This window comes from Tachypleus tridentatus, chromosome 5, assembly GCF_004210375.1.
Source record: "Tachypleus tridentatus isolate NWPU-2018 chromosome 5, ASM421037v1, whole genome shotgun sequence".
In the NCBI taxonomy this organism is placed as follows: Eukaryota; Metazoa; Arthropoda; class Merostomata; order Xiphosura; family Limulidae; genus Tachypleus; species Tachypleus tridentatus.
Genome location: NC_134829.1, coordinates 20,696,810 through 20,716,271, shown reverse-complemented (window position 1 = coordinate 20,716,271; position 19,462 = coordinate 20,696,810). Strand labels below are relative to the sequence as shown.

Below are 19,462 nucleotides of genomic sequence, written 5' to 3'. Positions count from 1 at the left end.
ATATGACAACAATCTCAAAATAGATTAATGACTGCTTTTAGATTTTTCCAGGCTGAGAGAATTACAGCTACAAAAAAAATTCAAATTTAAGATTTGTTTCTACTTATTTTACCTGTTTCATCAACTGTAATCACTAGTTTAATTTAATCAACATTCAACCATTAGTTGATTTTTTTCTAAATTATGTTATGTATAAACTATAGGAGTTCAGGTATACTATATTTTTGAGTAAGAAAAAAAATGTTTGAAGCTAAACGTTTTGAAATTTAGTCTTAAGTTTCACAAAAAAAATAATTGCTTTTAATGCAACAATGAGTATGTGAAACAAAAACTTTCAAACTATGGGTCCACTAAGATGTGTGTAAAAAGTGCAAGAAAATTTTAATGTCATTTATACCAAACACCCACATAAAGATAATACATCACTATGTTATAGTAAGTCTTGACTTGCTATTATAATACATCAGCCCTTATTAAAAAGTTTATTTTCAAGCTAGATGAGTTTCAGCACAGGTGCTCCTTCCTTCCAACTGTGGAGTCCTGTCAAAGTAGATGTGTTAGTGTGCAGTAAGCAGAGCATTGCACTGTCCTTAATTCTAAATCAACAACCATCAGGAGGTAACTTGTAGGTAGTAACTGCTTTTGTTAAATGTATCAAGTATTGAATAGGATTAATGACAGATGTACAAGTTAAACTATTGTAAGGTTCAGAGTGACACATCTAAAAAACAATGTAAGTGTGGTTAAATATGAATGTCATTGTTATGTAATTTATGTGTTGCTGAAGTCTAAAAGATAAAATATGGCTCAGTATCAACAATGTCACAAGTCACCATTTTTGTATTTCATAAGGAAACTGATGTTTAACATCAACTATATAACATCTGCACTGTGGACTTCAGTACGACTAATAATGGGTTCCAATGAACCATCACACATCAGTATTTAGTTGGAAATCCAATGTCTAACAGTTACATTACACACCTGCACTTTAATGATGAGTGAAAACTGAGGGCTAGCTTCAATTATTTTCCATATATAATACGAAGTTGAGTTTTAAAACACAGGTACATCATCAGCTGCATGACATACCTGGATTACAGGAAAAATAAAAGGTCAGAGCTTCACAAGTGGCTAACATATCACACAATATATTCACAAAGCTAAGGTGACAAATAAAATCACCGATTTTGTTTCTTGCAGCCTGAATGGCATCTCAAGATCATGTGACAAGTGGGCGCAAAGACATGGGTTGGGTTTAGCTATACCTAATTCCAAACTACTACCCAGATAGAAGGTAGTAAGCATTCAGTCAGAAACATATGCTATCTCAAAGTAACATTACTGAAAATCACTTCTGCATTGTGCCCAGTGCTGGAAGTGTAGAGCATGTTGAATTTTGGGACTTTCTGATCCATGACATGACTCCCAGTATTGTAACTCAGATATCATGCATAATAAAGTTGTAATGAAACACCGAAAACACAAAATTTCCTGAACAAAAATGTTGTGAAAAAGAAAAGCAGGAATATTTTCTAATATGAATATTTATTATGAACGTAACATTACAGAGAATTTGTATTTCACTTTACAATAAAGTTAAATTACCATTTTTAGTTTCACTTATGTTGAAATCCTTCTTAAAACAATACAAATCTTAGTATAAAAATGTTATTGGAGCAACAACATTGTAAACAAATAAAAAAACTGAAAATTATAACACTAGCAATCTTATAAAAATGTTATAATTTAAAGTATTTCACCAGGTAGAACTGAATTCAAGTGAAGAAAATCCAATAAACATTCTCACTTTCAGCATGATATATTCATTTGATAGACTTACAAGATGCACAATTTTATCTCCTTTCAGTTTATTATCAACTACTGACTTTAGGAATATAGGATTGTAAAACCTAATAAAACTAATGCACAAAGCAAGCACTACTTGCTCTTTCACACTATTCACCATGTAAATCTGTAGACTTCCCTAAACAGGTATTTATTTATTTATATATTTATCAGGTATTGTAAGTACTAAGTAAAAGTAGTAATTGTACAGTCTACAATAATCTATTAATCAACCAAGAATTGCTATTAATTTCTAATACATTGCTGAATGGAACTCAAACTGCAAGAATTGTTTAAAATAAATTAGCATATTATATAGCTTTCTAAAAATCCCAGTGAACTCCAGAACATATTCACAAAATCTTAACATGATGTTAGGATGCTCCAAGTTCTATAGTTTAGTTGCTAAAAAAAGTAATTTAAATAACAATTAGAAACTCATAGCTAGCAGTTGAAACACATGGACTATGTGTTTGGTGGTAAGGGTAATCTATACATTTGTATGAGTTCATCCCATCCACAGTCAACAAGCTGCAAAAAAGAAAGAAAACTAAAACATTACAGTATGCAAAAATAACATTGAACTCTACTCAACTACCCAAATCTATCAATGTAATACCAAGTTTAGTACAATGTCTTACAAGGTAAAAGTAGTTTTGATTTTGAATGCTTATAACTCACACACACACACAGAAGATTGTCATGACTGCAGCAAATCAATTTTTTTTTAAACCTTAAGTTCTGATAAATCCAGTCTTTCTTTGATAGATTGTTTAAGCAGAGTATTCATGATGAAAATTTGTAGAACGGACAGCAATTGCCTGTTGTGGATACAAGTGCAGAGGACGAAGTTTTGAAAGTTTTTCGTTTTCAGGTCTTCTTTTTAAAGACGAAAGGCAGAAGACATTCAAAAATGTCGTCCTCTACACTTGTATCCACAACAGGCAGTTGCTGTCCGTTCTACAAAGTTTTGACAGATCCAGTCTTATATTGAAATCTGAAAGAATAAATATCTTTTTAACTTTCACGATTTCATAAGAAATCATAAGCACCATCTTGGAATCTGTATTTATATTTTGGACTGATTATTAAATATTATAGGCTCAATCTTATTTCATATTATCAGATGGTATGAAAACAAAAATTATACAAGTTCTATAATGTGTTGATAAAGTAGCATGGCAAAAATCAGAAGCATATTAAGCAATTCTCCACCTAACCAGAAAAACAAAATTGTAAGTAACGAATTTAAAATGTTTAATATCTTTGTATGAAGTTAGAAATAGATTTTTGCTCTTAATACGAATCAATAACAATGAAAAAAAAACAACAAAAAACACTAGGCAATTATTCAGGGTGGTATGAACTAAAAATATGCCATACTTCATTGTTCTTAAAGAAATAGTATGAAATCACTCACCATTTCTCTGAATGAAAGAATTATTACCTGATCAAGAAAAAATTAGTTTTTTCCCCCCATTACTGTAAGAACTGTATAACTGAAGATATTGTTTGCTCCATTTTCTGGTCCTCAAACTATACAGACTCATCATTAAGAATCTTGCATTTATACCATAGAAAATCTTAGTTTAATACTTTTCAAACTATTTAGTTATCACTATTGGATAAGAGAAGAACTAAGTAAGTAGAAACTGTCAAATGAGATGGTTCTCAGACTATGTAAATTTTGACTACTGTAAGTAATACTTAGTTAAAACACACAAAACATCTTTAAAAATGAAAAATCAGTACCTGTATCATAGAAAATAAATTAACACTTACTTGGTTATTAACATGAGCATTAAAATCCAGGCCATACACAAATTCAGTGTGGTTCTCCATTATATGGAGTGCTGATGGAGAAACCTTCCAGTTCCACAGTCTGAAATAAAATTACATACAACATACAGAAGTGAATATTTTGAAGTCAAATTACACAAATTAGTTATTTATATGGATTTTCTTTTTAAATGGTAAAACATTAAGTATACTTCAATATATTGACAAGTTCTTTGATGCAATGATATATTTAAATTAAATTATATAAAATTAGAAATTTCTGAAACCTCAAAACGTTTATCTTTCAATACCAATACATAGATGTTAAACAATACTGGTAGGTGTTAATCTATGCTGGTGAAAAATAACTAACAACAGCATATATTTACACAAAGGTATGTATCTGACATCTCAGAATTTAAAATATAAACATCAGTTTAGAAAACAAATCCTGAATCATCCTAATTACTGTTCTTAACATAATGCAAAATGAAATTGACTTTTTGCTAACCTTTATATTTTTGTTATCAAGTATGTTAACAGCCACTCATTACCCTCTAATCAGTTTATTTCCATTTATTGAGTTAATCCATCCTTCAGTAAAACATTAAGACATATCAGTAATAATTTAGATATATTTGCATAAATAAAGTTATAAGATGTGTATAAACTATTTTACCAAAACCTAACAAGTGGAACAATACAAAATAAACGACTTAATATATAAAATCCAAGAGGTACAATGCTTATGAAAAATGGAAACTGGCCTCTACAAGGTAGCTGCAACACAAAACTAATATATGGCTCAAAAAAGTCCAACCTTTAAAACTAGACTGAAAAACAAATGTTCTCCTTAATGTTTAAAGATTCATACTCATGTTTGTAATATTTAACATGAACTAAATGTTCCTAAACAAATTTCTATACAAGCTTTTATAGATGGGAAGAGGGACAGTCCAAGTAGCAAACAAACACACTTACAATGAGACAAATTAAAACTAAGCTGGTAAATGCATTTATTTCTTTGGGTAATCTTGGAAGAGACTAATTTAATTTACAGATTTCTTGAACTAAGAGATAGCTTATTACATATTTAATTCAAAGAAATCACATATTAGTAAAGCTAGGCTGAAAGAATCTGCAAAGATGGTTTTTGGCATCTGCAAAAAGTTTAGAGTTAAGTGGTATTTACTGTTAAGTTGCACAATTTGTGTCAGAAAATTGCCACAATTATTTAATGCTTTGTACAGCTCTACCAATTAATCATGAAAAACTAGAAATGGCATTAGTTTAACTTTAAAGCTTAAAAAGATTTGTTTTAACATAATGACAAGATGGGGGTTCATGTATATTAGTTGAGAGTTGATTTGTTATAAACAGATTTATTAAATGCCATCAAATAATACTAAGTTGAAACAAAGATAGTCTTAAGCTACATTGCTTGAATTGGAAAATTATAGATTTCATCAACAGAAGTTGATGTCAACAGTTTTATGTTACTGGTGAGATCAGTTCCCATTATTCTTAACTCATGTTCACTACAAACTGAAGAAAATTGGAAAGCAACTGGATGAAACAACTATTACAAAACACACACTGAATGCAATTAAGAGTTTTGATACTGTTTGTTGGTGTTTTTGTAACTAGATTATTTTTACTGTTAACATGACTGACATTCTTAGCTATGAACTGATGAGCATTGCAGTTTTCTTCTTATTTTACCTTTAGTTCTGAGCAATTCTCAACCCAGTCTGTTAGTTTGGGACTTGATGGTAAGGTAGTACTGACCGTTATAGATATCTATTGAGGTTTGTTTGTTTTTGGAGTTTGTGCAAAGCTAAATGAAGGCTATCTGTGATAGTCATTCCTAATTTAGTAGTGTAAGACTAAAGGGAAGGTAGCTAGTCATCATCACTCAACTGTTGGACTACTTGTTTACCAATTGATAGTAGGACTGACCATTACATTATAAAAGCCCCATTGCTGAAAGGGCAAGCACATTTGGTATGACAAGTATTTGAATCCAGGGCCCTCAGATTACAAATTAAGCATCCTAACCACCTGGTGATGCTGGGACCATTATCTATTGATCTTTGTGCTATTTGTAATAAACTGCATGCTTTTTAACAGTAATATTTCGTTTAGTTCATCTAAAAGACCCATTGTTCACCACAGTTTATTTTAGGTTTCATTTTTTTGTGAACTTTTGGCATGGGCCATAACTGATGACTTAACTTTAGGAATTAAGTTAAACTTATGAAAGCTATAACAATTTCATATTTGAAATGAATTTTCTTTCAAACCTGTGTAATGATGTATTGTTTGCTCACTTATATTCAATTTAAGTTAATCGTAAATTTACTTAACTTTAGAAAAAAGAAATATTGTTAGACATACTACTATAAAAGCAAAAAGTATTTCATAATACTGTTCATAAAACACTTTTCTGTGAAACATTTAAGATTTATTCAGCATTGTTTTCAATCAACCATCAATTAATTGCCCTGTTCAGCATACATACCTTGTTGAAAAATCATATGACACAGAGGCCAACAAGGACTCCACATGAGGAGAAAACTATAATGAAAACATGCAAATTTAAAATCTTTTACAAATAATCAGCTTTCCTTAAACAAAGTTTTAGTTCACATAATCACTGTTCAAGAATTAAATATTTTTTCTCAGTGTTCGATATCCCATCTTAAAATCTACTTTATAGCTAATACTTCAGAAATAGGTAAAAACTTATTGGTAATGTTATGATGGAACTAATATGGTTCCAAGTTGATAACTAGGGAAAATAGACTTCTAGAGAAGCCACCTAAAAAGGCAAGCAAGATTTCTTACCAGCTATTAAATAACTGAAGTTCTGATAAGCAGAGAATTTTTAGAACTTAAACTAAGATTTTCCATAAAATTCGAGTTGAGTTTGTATTTACATTAAACTTGTTTGTTATTTTGTATTCAGTTTATTTTTATACCATGAGAGAAAATTAATCTTAAAGCAAAAGACCATAATATTAAGCTTTTTTTTTTTTTTTCAGAGAAAAAGTCTTACATTTCATTGGAAAACAAAATCAATATTTAGAATGCTTGACAAACTGTTTTCTCTTGAGATAATTTACGTTCTGAGTTAAATATTAAACTGAAATCATACAGCTGGAACCAATTTAAACTGAATACTAAGAAAACAGGTAATACAGCATTTATTGTGTGTATTTTTCTTACAGGATTTATATTACTGGGAGAATTTTATAAATTTTTAAAGTATGTCACATTCCAAATCACTACTTGCCCACAAACAGTGATCACTCAATTAAAAGTTTATGGGAATCAAAACTCAGCCAGTACAAGAGTTAAAACAGATACTGACCCCATGCATTTTGGAACCAAACTGATTCCTTCTTCAGTAAAGAATGGCAATAAACATTAAGATAAAGATATAGCCTACATAACAACATGCAAACATGAATAAAATATCTAGAAAGTGATTATCAAATTATGTACTGTAAAAGTTCATACCAACTGTAAAAGGGCAATACTAGCAATTCTTAACTTCCCTAAGTTTAATAAAAGTTTAATAGAAAAGTTATTATATTGATGTAGTCCCTTTAGATACATTTAATATAACGTACACACAGTTTGTTTTTAACAAAGGTTTGTATTGTAAATTCACTTTTTCACAGTTGAAATGTTATTAATGATGGTGCTAACATACATAATTTATTTTTCAAATGTTAACTTCAGTGAAAATCTAAACACTAACTAAAAAGGAACTAGCCAAAAATTTGATAAGAAAGTTTATATCAAAGAGCCCAATAAGAAATTTTCAAACGTTTTGTAAAATTTCATATTTCTTAGGCAACAGATATTGAATTATCAAATGCATTCTTCTGGGGAGTTTTATCAAGCAGTTACTGTTATAAAAATGACTATTTAGATACTACTGAAATTTCAAAAATTAAACAGCTGGAACAAACTCACTCTTGCTATGAATTGAGTTTTAATAACACAAACTAAAACAGCAGAACTGTCACTTTTTGAACTCAAGATTACCTTGAACTTTGTCCACCAAGTTGCAGTTCTTAAGAATAGTATTGGTACACTCTATACAACAGCATCTTTGGTCCTGTATGTCTAAGTTGTTTTCATCCAAAATGTTTTTCTCAACTTTAGAAACCTACCTTTACCCTCCGAACTGCATAAGTATGTCCTGTGAGTTGAAACAGTGGCTGTCGGGTAAGCCGAAGGTCCCAACCTCTAATCTGTCCATCTGTAGCACCCGTAACCATTATATTCTATAAGAAATATTTTGTGAAACTTACAACATATAATTCAATTGGAAATGCAGAGATTTAGTTTTTTTACAGACTAAAAACTTAAAACTACTATAACAGTTAATCAGTGATGACACAATAAAGTGAAATATGCAAGTTTGTAAAGTTTTCTGCACACAGTTCACAAAGATTCGGTGAACAAGGATGAAGTTAAGTATGTTTGATATATTAAACACCAATAACTACTGTCTTAAGATTTAATGTAAATCAGTTTGTATGCATGATATGTTGAAAATTTTATCTACTAGCAAACTAACATAGCTTGTTCACTCAGCTACCATTTCTATTGGTGTATTTATAGAAGGAATGCATTTATATATTCATATAAATAATGATTTGTCTCTGATATCAATAAGATCAAATGAATAACTTAACAGGAACTGATTGTTTAATAAATTAAAAAAAACAAACTCAAAACTATTAAACCACTAATTTCATGTTTTAAATAGAAACACTTTTTGAATACAGGCTATTTTGTTACTAGCTGCATTAAGCACACCTCAACAGCATATAAATGATGTGATGAATTATGACTAGTTAAATTGTATGAAAGAAAAACTATGTCAGAAACTCTGCTGTCACCATATAATATGTCACTTGATTCAATATTAAGTCTTAAATTTATTAATGTTCTATTGTAGAAACTGTATGGTTCTCAAAGGCTATAAAATGTTGAACAATGTAAATAACTGCTAGAAAGTTTATACTAATCTAATTTAAGATATTAAAAGATATTGCAATAGTTCTCTTGTATGTCAAATGTGTTTTTCTACACTCTTAATATATGCTATTACCTAACAGACCAAGTGGGGAGATGCAAGGTTCAAGTCAACAGAAGGAATGAAGTTTAACAATTGTAGCAGCATCACTTGATGATGGCTGTCATTTAAGGGTTAAACATTTTTTTGAGATGTTTAATTTAGACTAATTTGTAATATTATTTGAACAAATAAAAGATACTGATAGGCAAAAAATGTCTTGATATGACTTCAAAATTAGGCTGCAGGCCAGTCAGTAACACAGAACTATGAAATTAAACATGCAGAGATGAAAATGCAGCAGTAGTTTAGTAGTTAGACATTCATGTGTAAAAATATATTGTCAATGGAATACACAAATGTATCCAAACAATACAAATTTCCAATGTGAAAAGGAGGCAGTGCGAGTTTCTTGAAAATTTGTTTCCTTGACCCTCATTGAGAATTTCCTTTGTACAAGTTTGACTTCTTTGGAAATTGCAAGTACACTAACTACTGATACTTTATAGTCATTAAATGAATAGTAGATAAATATGATTTTCATTCATTTCTAACTCAAACTATAGTACTCTAAACTTGTATATACCTTAGATATATAGTTTCAAATAAATTAGAACTAGAAAGTAAATCCTAAAAGCAAGAGAATTTGGAAATACTGCCAGTGAATACCTGCAATCTCAGTTCTGTTAACTAACAAAAGCAAGAAGAGATGAATACAGCTACCTCATTAGGCCAGTGTAGAATTGCTCCAGCCTGAGTTGGAGCATTTTCAAATTCAGTAATAGCAGAAATAAATTAATGCATCCAAACATTTGTGTACATTTGTTTGTACATTGCAAAAAAAAAAGTTAAGGAGTTCCACATTTAAAAGAAAACTGGGAACTTTGTGAAGGCCAAAATAAAAGATCTTAGTAATAACCTTTGTTTAATAATAACAACAACAACAACATTTCCACCCAAAATTCAGATAAAGTATTAGGCTTGTGCAATATTTTCCAAAATATACTTTTTCAAATGTCAAATTGCACTTAACATACAAACCTTCAAGTACAACCTGACAATTGATTAATATCTTGAAAATTCCTAGAATTTAATGATGAAGAAGTTGTACATATACTATTATTATCACATGAGAATTTAACATTCAAACTTTGTACAAATGGTGTTGTAAATTATCTCCTGTGGCCTACAAGATAGGCATATTATTACTTTTAGTCTTGAGATAAAACTAATTAATACTTGGTATTTAATGTAAAGTGATCGTTTAATAATTTAAAAGTGACTGTATAAGTTAGTAACCAGTGACAGTTAATATCTAAACAAGTCTTATAGAAAGTATTGTATAAACTTGTTTATACATTTAACTTTTCAAAATCTGGTTCAACCTCTTTCCGAATAAGATATATACAAGTGCAAGTAGAAAAAAGATAGTTTGCTTCTGGACAAGATCATAAACCAGCTATGAAGTTTTGTTTAGAAACAGAAATTATAGCATCTGAATGCCTAATTCTTTAATTAATCAAATGTGGTTAACTCAAAAGGTATTAAATACTGTTGTGCTACTAAAATTAAAGTAATGCTCTTATACTGTTTATGTGCATGGCTAACATAAGCAACAACTGAAGGTTAGAAGCAGAGGTATTTGTTTTGAAACAATAGAAATGTCAACACAATATAACAGCAGGAAACAGTTAAACACCTAAATTGGAGTTCTGCACCTTTAGCTCTCACTTTATTTTATTCTAAGTTGATGGAATTCCTACATTTTAACTTCAATCATTTCTTTACAAGACATGTAACTTGTTATACAAACATTTCTTCAAAACAAGCTAGAAATATGAAAATACTTTACAATTCAACTTATGGGAGTAATATCTTATGATTAGATAATGCCACATTAATGTCCAACATAAAAATTTCTCTTAGTCTATTTCATATTTAACCATTTCAGTACTAAAGTATGCATAGTTATACACAGACCTCATCATATTTACACCAATCGCAGCTAAGTATCTCCGAGTCATGAGCAGGAATGGTCACGTTTGGTTGTGCAGGGTTTTGGGTGCTCCAAACTCTCAATGTGCCATCCCCTATAATAAAATAAGTGGAAAGTATACTTTAGAAATATTTGTTCTCTATAAAACAAACTCTTAAAAAAACTATGCAAATTTTCGTAGTTTTGCATGGACTATTTTGTTTCAGAAACCAACCAACATGGCTAAATTATTCCAGAAAAAGAGTTAAGCATAACTTTACCTGAAACAGATGCAAAGGTTCTTTTTAGAGCTGGGGCCCACACACAGCAGTAAACAACACTGGTATGTCCAATAAATGTGTTCAGTAAAACTGTAGTCTGGGGATCCCACTGAAGAAAAAGGTTTTGTTAACATTGACTCCTAGTTACACACGTAAATAAGCAGTTCTCGAGATCATGAAAAAACCTGGAGTGAAACAGGAAAAACTTCTTGATATCTTTATTAAATGTGAAAGTATTATACTTACTTAATTATATCTTTGTTGGAGAAAAAAAAAAGTATAATATTCTGACATTTAGTGTAAGTAGTGATGGGGATAGGTAATTTACATGTAATTCTATACAGGTGCAGATAGTTTAGCCTATAAACAAAACAGCCCACTTCTTAATTTTAAGTTCTCTACCCATCCCCCAAAAAATCCTTTATTTTTGTCAACCATCCCTTTCTTGATTTTAAGTGCTTCACTTATTGTTTTGTACGAGCCTTGGATCTTGGTTGAAATCTCAAGATACTACACAAGTGGCACAGTCATTTAATAATAAAAAAACAGCTATAAAGAAGGATTAAATACAATTGATTGCACACTATGAACAGAGCAAGAATTATTGTGTAACAATATTTTTTTTAACACAGTTTTTGCCGTTTTAGTTCAGTTTCTTTGTGAACCATGAAGGCATGTGTTAGAGCTATAGAAATTTCCTTCAATGAGAACTCAGAAACCTAGGAATCAGACAAGATTCTACACTTGAAGGACAGGTTGAATGGGTAACAAAGGAAAATATTACAAGTTCAGCAACAACCTACACAACATTAAGATTTTGTAATCGGGTAAAAGTAGTATACTAGCCACAGGAAGATGTATAGTCAACATAAAACATGACTGGAGAACCTAAAACTTAGAGGTATCAGTGTATAATTCTTTAAAATTACAGTATTTTTTACTTTATAGATATACAATGATTTCATTGAGTTGTAATGTTTGTAAATACAAGTCATGTTTACCAAATAAAGTTGGTTTACTGTTTGGCAACATGAAAAGTATGGTACTACAGTGTCAAATATTTTGATCAAAATTTTAGTATTTGTTTGTTATGCAAGTCAAACATGTAATCATTTTTTAAATTAAAAGAATATTAAACTTATTGGTGAATGATGATGGTAAAATTAAATGTGACCACTTAAAATAGATTAATATAGGATTACTATGTAAAAAATGGTGACCACACTGATGAAATTCAGCTAATGTCAGCGACTTGTCTGCTAATTATTATGTTTGTTGGGAAATAAAATTATTTTGCAGAAATAAAATACTTGCATAACTCATTCTGATTGTAACACTTTCTTTGCTTGTGCCACTAGAATACACTCTTACCAACTGATAACAAGTTTAGTGATTAGAAAATTCTGTTTACTGCCCAGCTCTATTTATTTATGAACCCAATTATATGAATTCATGATTTAACTAGAGCCCTAATAATGTAAGTCATTGAAGTATAAAAACATCACTTTCAAAATCAAATGCACTAGTTAACTGTTGGAGTCTATATAAACCTTTATCCCCCCCATATTGAATACTGTATGGAGTATTTAGTTGAACATTAAGTTTTTAAAATGTGCTAATGAAATAAAACAAATAAACTTTTTCAACATGGACTCAATCAACTTCACTGACCAAATTACCTCTTTGTACTTTAGCCTTATATATTTAATTTTCAATACAGTGTACGTCTTCAAAAACTTTGACACCCTTTCAGTCTTCCCCCTAAATAAATTTTTTAGTGAACTAATTTTTAATAAAATAGACTTATCCACGAATATATTGAGTATTCGTGTGCAAAGTAACATTCATATTCATCTCAAAAATCTAAAACTTCCTTTGTGTAATCCCTAAAATTATCTTAAAACATTTCTAATGTTTTTACTAAGTACAATTTTATTTCCTCTATTCTATCGCCATACAGAATTGATCAGATGGACCAACCTAACAACACACACACACACACACAAAATAATCTAAATTATCCTTTCTTTCATTCCAGAAATACATCAAATTTTAACCTGAAATTACATTCATTTATTGCTATTTTAATGATATCTAACAACTATATGTGCCATTATAAAATGATATCTAACTACTATATGTGCCATTATAAGTTGCAAGTCACTACATTTTTTTAATTTCAGTTACTTTTAATGACTAAACTTACACAAATATTTACCCAATTGTCAATGACACTTAACAGTTACTTTTAATGACTAAACTTACACAAATATTTACCCAATCGTCAATGACATTTAATAGTTAATTTTAATGACTAAACTTACACAAATATTTACCCAATTGTCAATGACATTTAATAGTTAATTTTAATGACTAAACTTACACAAATATTTACCCAATTGTCAATGACATTTAATAGTTAATTTTAATGACTAAACTTACACAAATATTTACCCAATCGTCAATGACATTTAATAGTTAATTTTAATGACTAAACTTACACAAATATTTACCCAATTGTCAATGACATTTAATAGTTAATTTTAATGACTAAACTTACACAAATACTTACCCAATTGTTAATGACATTTAACACCCCACACACACAAAGTAACAGTAATAGTGTATTAAATTTAAATAATGTACCAAAGAACAGACTAATAACAGGCAAAATAATTTTTTCTAACTCTAAAAAATTGACTTAGGATAGTCACAAGTTCATCCAAGCTAGTTATTAACTTTCCCCTGGGAATGAAGATCATACTCTGAACAAAACTGATGAGTATTCACTCAGAACAAGTTATATAATACATCACTGATGGATGGAAACTAACTTTCTACTGACTATGAATAATATACAAGTTAAATTACAGACTATTAACAAATCTTAAAAGGGAGGCTATTAAAGTTATGGTTTCTCTGAAATGACAACTTATTTACATTTAATTTCCTAGTTGCTGAAAGGATGGTTCATAAAGTAGAGAAGGTAACTAGAGAAACTGTCATATGTAACACTAGGGGAAAATCAGAAATTTTGTAAGAAGTGCCTTACAGAATTAACCTTATTGCAACAAGTCAAAGGCCATGTCGTCTCTTGTTAACTTGCATTTAAAATGTTAATGAATCACTATTTCATCAATTTATCTCCTCAAGTTTGTCATAAATCTGTAGATTACAGTTCAAATTTTCATTTTTAAATTTCTGAATTTAAAGTAAAAATTGAACAAACACCGAAACATCAATTTCTGTATGTGTCACATGGTATCTTGAATGCAATACTGGTTCAAATTACATATGTGCAATGTCAAAATACAAAGTTTTGCAAAAATTAGGAACTCAAATTACTAATACTGACAAGCTAGAATATAAAACTGAAAAACGTATTTGGAGAGTTATTACTATATTTTGTGAATCAAACAGTGGCCTCCTATTCACCTCTATCCATTTTGGAAACTCCTGTATACACTTTATACAAAACGTTAATAACAAATAAGAAGCTCAGAATGTCCCCTTAGTAATTTTCTCAGTCATTTTCAAACAATGGCATTCTCTTTCGAGACAAACTTTGATGCTGGTAAGTTGAGTCTTTAGCTTGTTCGAGATGTTTTTTTTTAAAGATAGAAACACAGCTTAGTTATTAAACTTAAGTTATTAATGGAATTTATGGTACTGAAAAAGTTATGATTTTCTGGAGAATATATATGAAGCCTAAGTTTATTTGGTGGTTACAGATTGGAAAAAAATCAACTGAACTTAAAGATTCATTAGTGAAAATAGGTTCTGCCCCTCTCAAGAAGTTTGATAAAACTAATTGTACACAAGGATTTTGTATGCAAAATCTATACACTGGAAAACTTTCAAAACTATTTTTAATATTAAAGTGAAAATTACTTTGCATGTTGGATATGCAAGATGCAAAAATGAAAAGGACATGTGAAAAACATATTTAAGAAACCTTAAGACTTAATTTTGAAAAATCTGATATTTTATGTATGAAAATATATTTTTTTTTTATACACACTGACAAATTGGTTTTATTTATCAAAATCTTTAATAAATTCAAGCAATGGATAAAAATGACTAAATTGTGTTATCCAACAAATCACAAGTTACATTGTATAAACAAGTACAGTGTATTCACACAATTTATTATCCTCAATCTGAAACACTTTAGAACTCCAAAATAATTCCCATTTCACATGATTTATGATATTAAGTTTAACTGCACACATTTCTTTATAAAGGTAGCATACAATGATCTTTTAGTAGTTAAGAAAATGTTTGGTCTATACGAAAAATTTACTGACAAATCACAACCTTTATCCATCTTATGGTTTAGTTTTGCAATTAACTTCTTCATTTAACTATCTACAATTTAAAAGTAACTTAATTTTAGGTTTGGAAAAAAAAGATTACTAGTAGTCATTTCAGTACAACAGCTTTGTTTTCCTCAATTTAAATATGCAGTGAAAAGCCAGTCTGATAAAACAAACCTACATTTACTTAAGCCAGTGTTTAACATTTCTATTTTTTTTTGGTTGGTGAATTTCAGTTTTAAGTTAGTTCAGTGGAGAAAAAGGATATTGTACAAAACTCAAACATTAAGTAAATCTGAATGAATACATTCTGAATTAAAGATTATTTTACTAGAAATATAAGATGTGTTTAAACTGCACCAGTTTTACTGTTTTATCCCAGGATGCTGTAAGGAGAAGTTGTTCATCTCGTGTCTGGCTCCAGTCAACACTGTAAACCTGAAGGAAAATGATTGCAGTTAACACATATTTCCATGATAGTCTGAGACCACATGTGCATTTTTATGTGCAACATCTGTTTAGAAGAAAGAAAAGCTAATATCTTTGTATAAAATCAATTAAAAACTACGTTAGTACAACTGGAACTTGTTTTTGGCATTTTGAAACAATCATTGGAAATGTACTATTACTTCAAAGCTATTTAAAGCAACACATTATATGTCATTGAGGTTCTAACAAATGCCCAATACCTTTTTTCTTCCAGATTTATGATAAGTATGGTAAGGAGTTTAGTTCCAAGCAAGAGGGGTAAGTAGTTTCATTCCTGTTAATTTAATGGGAATTACATACTCTTTAAAAAAGATTTTTGAAGATGGTATGCTCATGTTACAGGATTTATTTTACATTGCTCTTTGTTTCATGTTACACCAAGAGGCATATGAGTAAGGAGAGAGATGTAACAGGGACATGGTATGCTACAAGATGGAGTGTCTCAGCTGTATTTTGCTATTGTCTGACACAAAATTCATGCAATTGTCAAGAAATAGCATGAAGATGGTTGAAAAGTGAGAAATCAAGGACAATACCTCTTGACCATACAAGGCTGCAAAGACATTTACAACACAAACTGTTGTAATTACAATTTATCAGGAGTTTAAAACATATTGACCATATCTGTCCATAACAAACCCAAAGATGATGGTGTCAATGAAAGCTACTTAGAATATCTTTGAATCAACGTCATAGCAAAACAGTTGAGGCTGGATCCAAGATCTAGCTTGTACAAATAAAATTGAACAATTATTCATGAACAAGTTGTGTTGATTTGACATACCAATCAAGCCTGTTTGGAAAAACTTTGAAAACACCATTACAATGCTAAGAAGAACCATTTTGGTTGTGGTTCTATTATGGTTTAAGATGACAGAGTTCAATGGCAAGACAAACCTCCAAATTCCCCAGGAATGTTTTTGATCACTTTGCAGAATAAGAATGAAACCCTATAAGCTTAATGAGGTTGTACATCACCACTGGTAAAGCTTTGTCCTTTTGGATGACAATTGCTCAAACTGTGCTCAGATCATGAAAAAGACTAGTGTTTGTATAGTAGTGTTTATTTGCAACATAATCCATTCAAGTATGTCTGGGGCTCTCCATAAACTTAAAGAAATGGAACAACTGGATAAAAGATCCAGATCATGCAGGCATGATGAGGGTGGTTGATACTTTGAGAACTAACTGCAGATAAAATTGCTTGATTTTTTTTATATAAAAGTAAAAAGTATTTTCTACATACCCAAAATGTTATAGAGTGAATGTCATCCTCTTCCTAGTAAGCTATGTATTGGAAAAAGGAGTACAGCAAGAGTTCCTAACAATTCCTCCTCTAAGGCTCCATCCCAACCAAATGCATCTTTCATTGATAGATGAATTTACCCATTTCTCTGATGTTCAATTTCTATTCTAGGTGTAAACTTCACCAGAAACTTGGATGTTGAACAAACAAAGTATTTGAACAGCAGCAGCAACAAAGTAAATACTTACAAAATGTTTTAGTAAAAATATAGGATCTTTTTTACTAAATCATCTTCAAGACCTAAGACATTGTCTAGCAGCATTTGTTCTCAAAGATGCTGAAAATTTTTCGTTTTTGTAAAAATGAATTTTCCTCTTAAACTTTTAGATGGATACCTGTCATCACTGCACTCAAAATACATCTTATTGCTGTTGTAAGTAATATGAGGAATGGTACCTTCTTACATTTCCATAGTGTTTCCACTTGGAGACAGAAAATAACATTGGAGGCAGAGTAAACATTAAATTTTTTATCAGAAATAGAAAATATTGATCAAAGAAAGGTGAAGAATGTTGACTAACCTTAACAAAAGTTAAGTTCATATTAAAATAGAAACCCTAATCACAACTACCATTCTAGCATATTTTTTTGGTAAGCTAATAGTTTCAGCTCTTACATTCTGCTGATTTATCACCAATTAAATTATAGATTCATAATTAATTATAAATATTTTAGTTTTTTCATTGCATTAATAGAAATTCAACTTCAAAAAAATTTAAAGAACAAAAACATTAAATCTTAGTTTAGTTAATTAACTAAGATTTTTAATTTTAGTGATTAAGAAATATTGAAATTCTAGCATTTTTCAAACATTAAGGACTCATTCTTATCCATTAGGTATTCACTATTATGTACTGTAGAACTGGTTAAATAGTTTTTTTTTTTATCAACTATATTTAAACAGCAAGTTATTCAATCTGGTAGATAACATTGTAGGTCTAATTTAAATTTTAAAGTGTATTTGCATCTCAAATCTTACCTCTTTATTATGATCTTTCAAAACTGCCACAGGATGCTGTAACCAAACAAGAACATTTAAACACTAGAGAGTATACAACAGATTTAGATCTTACCATTCAAAAGCAATGTAATTTTATAAATTTCAAAACAATAGAAATAATATGTATATAAATATATAAATTATATACATTTATAATATTATAGAGATTTTGAAATTTTTTTTGTCAAATTGACCAACCTCTTATGGAATTAGGGTAGAAGATATAACAGAAAATATAAAACTGTACTGAAGGAAAACTTGAAATTTATTTAGGAAGTTTAGGGATTATGTAAATCAAATGTGATAATTTTCATACAAAGAAAGTACTTTTAATCATAATATGAAAGTCACTTTACATTGAGCAGTCAACACTAATTCCATATATTAGATGGAAAAATTTAGTGAAAACCATTTTTTAAATGCATGTGAATGTTTACATACATTTTACAAAAGTATGAAAATACAAAACATTTTAGGAGTTACAGTTGTATGTAAACTAAAGGTCAGCTTGAAGTCAGTATTTAGGTTGAATCAACCCAGTCCATAGTGAGAGTTAAAGACCAATTCAGCGTCTCCAAATTACATTGCTAAAAAATACTTAACATTACTGTTTGTCATTAGAAAACACATTAACATTACATGCAGCTTAAACATTACTATATGCTAAGAAGAAAATCCACGTATTACTTGGAAGATATCACAACCACGAAGAGTAAAGTTAGGTGTTAGTTGAATTATATCATTGGTCAAAAGAAATTAACCAAGTATTCCTATAAAATATGCTATCTTGCAGTTTGTTTTCTTCCCCATTTTACCTCATGATCCACAGTGTCCCATATTTGGACTGATCCATCTCCGCTTCCAGTGACAATAATGTTACTATTTAATTCACTCCATGTGACATCATACAGTCCATCATTCCAAGAAGATATAGAAACTGATTGAAGCAAGCCACTAGGAGTTTCTTCAAGAATATAAAGTGAACCTTTTCCTGCAGAAAAAACAATTTACAAACCAAAATTAGTTATACACACAAATCAATGCACTAAGTGTTTTGAAAAACCAAATCAAACAATGTTAATTTCCCTAACAAAACAGCCAGATGAGTACTACACATCACAGAAAATGTATTTTTACTGACTGATAATTGGTTTATCAAGTAAAAATGAAGCTTACTGTTCACAATATCATTAGCAGCTCAGTTTAGTTTAGAATAGAGTACATAACATTTTGCATTTAAACTGTATTTTATGGGTTTAGCATTGCCATTAGTTTATGTACACACACTCATACTGGCTTTCCTTAGTGCTGCCATAAACTGAAACATACGCTTTGCATTAATATCTCTCTCTCTCTTTCACATATACAAAGTT

General features: G+C 29.8%; 1 protein-coding gene across 5 annotated transcripts in view; it reads right to left on the bottom strand.

Annotated features, from left to right (window-relative positions):
- Nucleotides 1-1,531: 1,531 nt before the first annotated feature.
- LOC143250666 (peroxisomal targeting signal 2 receptor-like) overlaps nucleotides 1,532-19,462 on the bottom strand; it is a 33,066-nt gene continuing 15,135 nt past the window's right edge. For all 5 annotated transcript variants that reach the window (XM_076501550.1, XM_076501546.1, XM_076501547.1 and 2 more), the window contains 9 exons: nucleotides 18,905-19,080; nucleotides 18,069-18,104; nucleotides 15,655-15,732; nucleotides 10,979-11,087; nucleotides 10,703-10,812; nucleotides 7,812-7,925; nucleotides 6,149-6,204; nucleotides 3,631-3,730; nucleotides 1,532-2,379 (listed from right to left, as the gene is read on the bottom strand). In XM_076501550.1, coding sequence (XP_076357665.1) covers nucleotides 2,314-2,379; nucleotides 3,631-3,730; nucleotides 6,149-6,204; nucleotides 7,812-7,925; nucleotides 10,703-10,812; nucleotides 10,979-11,087; nucleotides 15,655-15,732; nucleotides 18,069-18,104; nucleotides 18,905-19,080 — 845 coding nt within the window. In that variant the 3' untranslated portion in view covers nucleotides 1,532-2,313. The remainder of the gene's footprint in view (nucleotides 2,380-3,630; nucleotides 3,731-6,148; nucleotides 6,205-7,811; nucleotides 7,926-10,702; nucleotides 10,813-10,978; nucleotides 11,088-15,654; nucleotides 15,733-18,068; nucleotides 18,105-18,904; nucleotides 19,081-19,462) is intronic.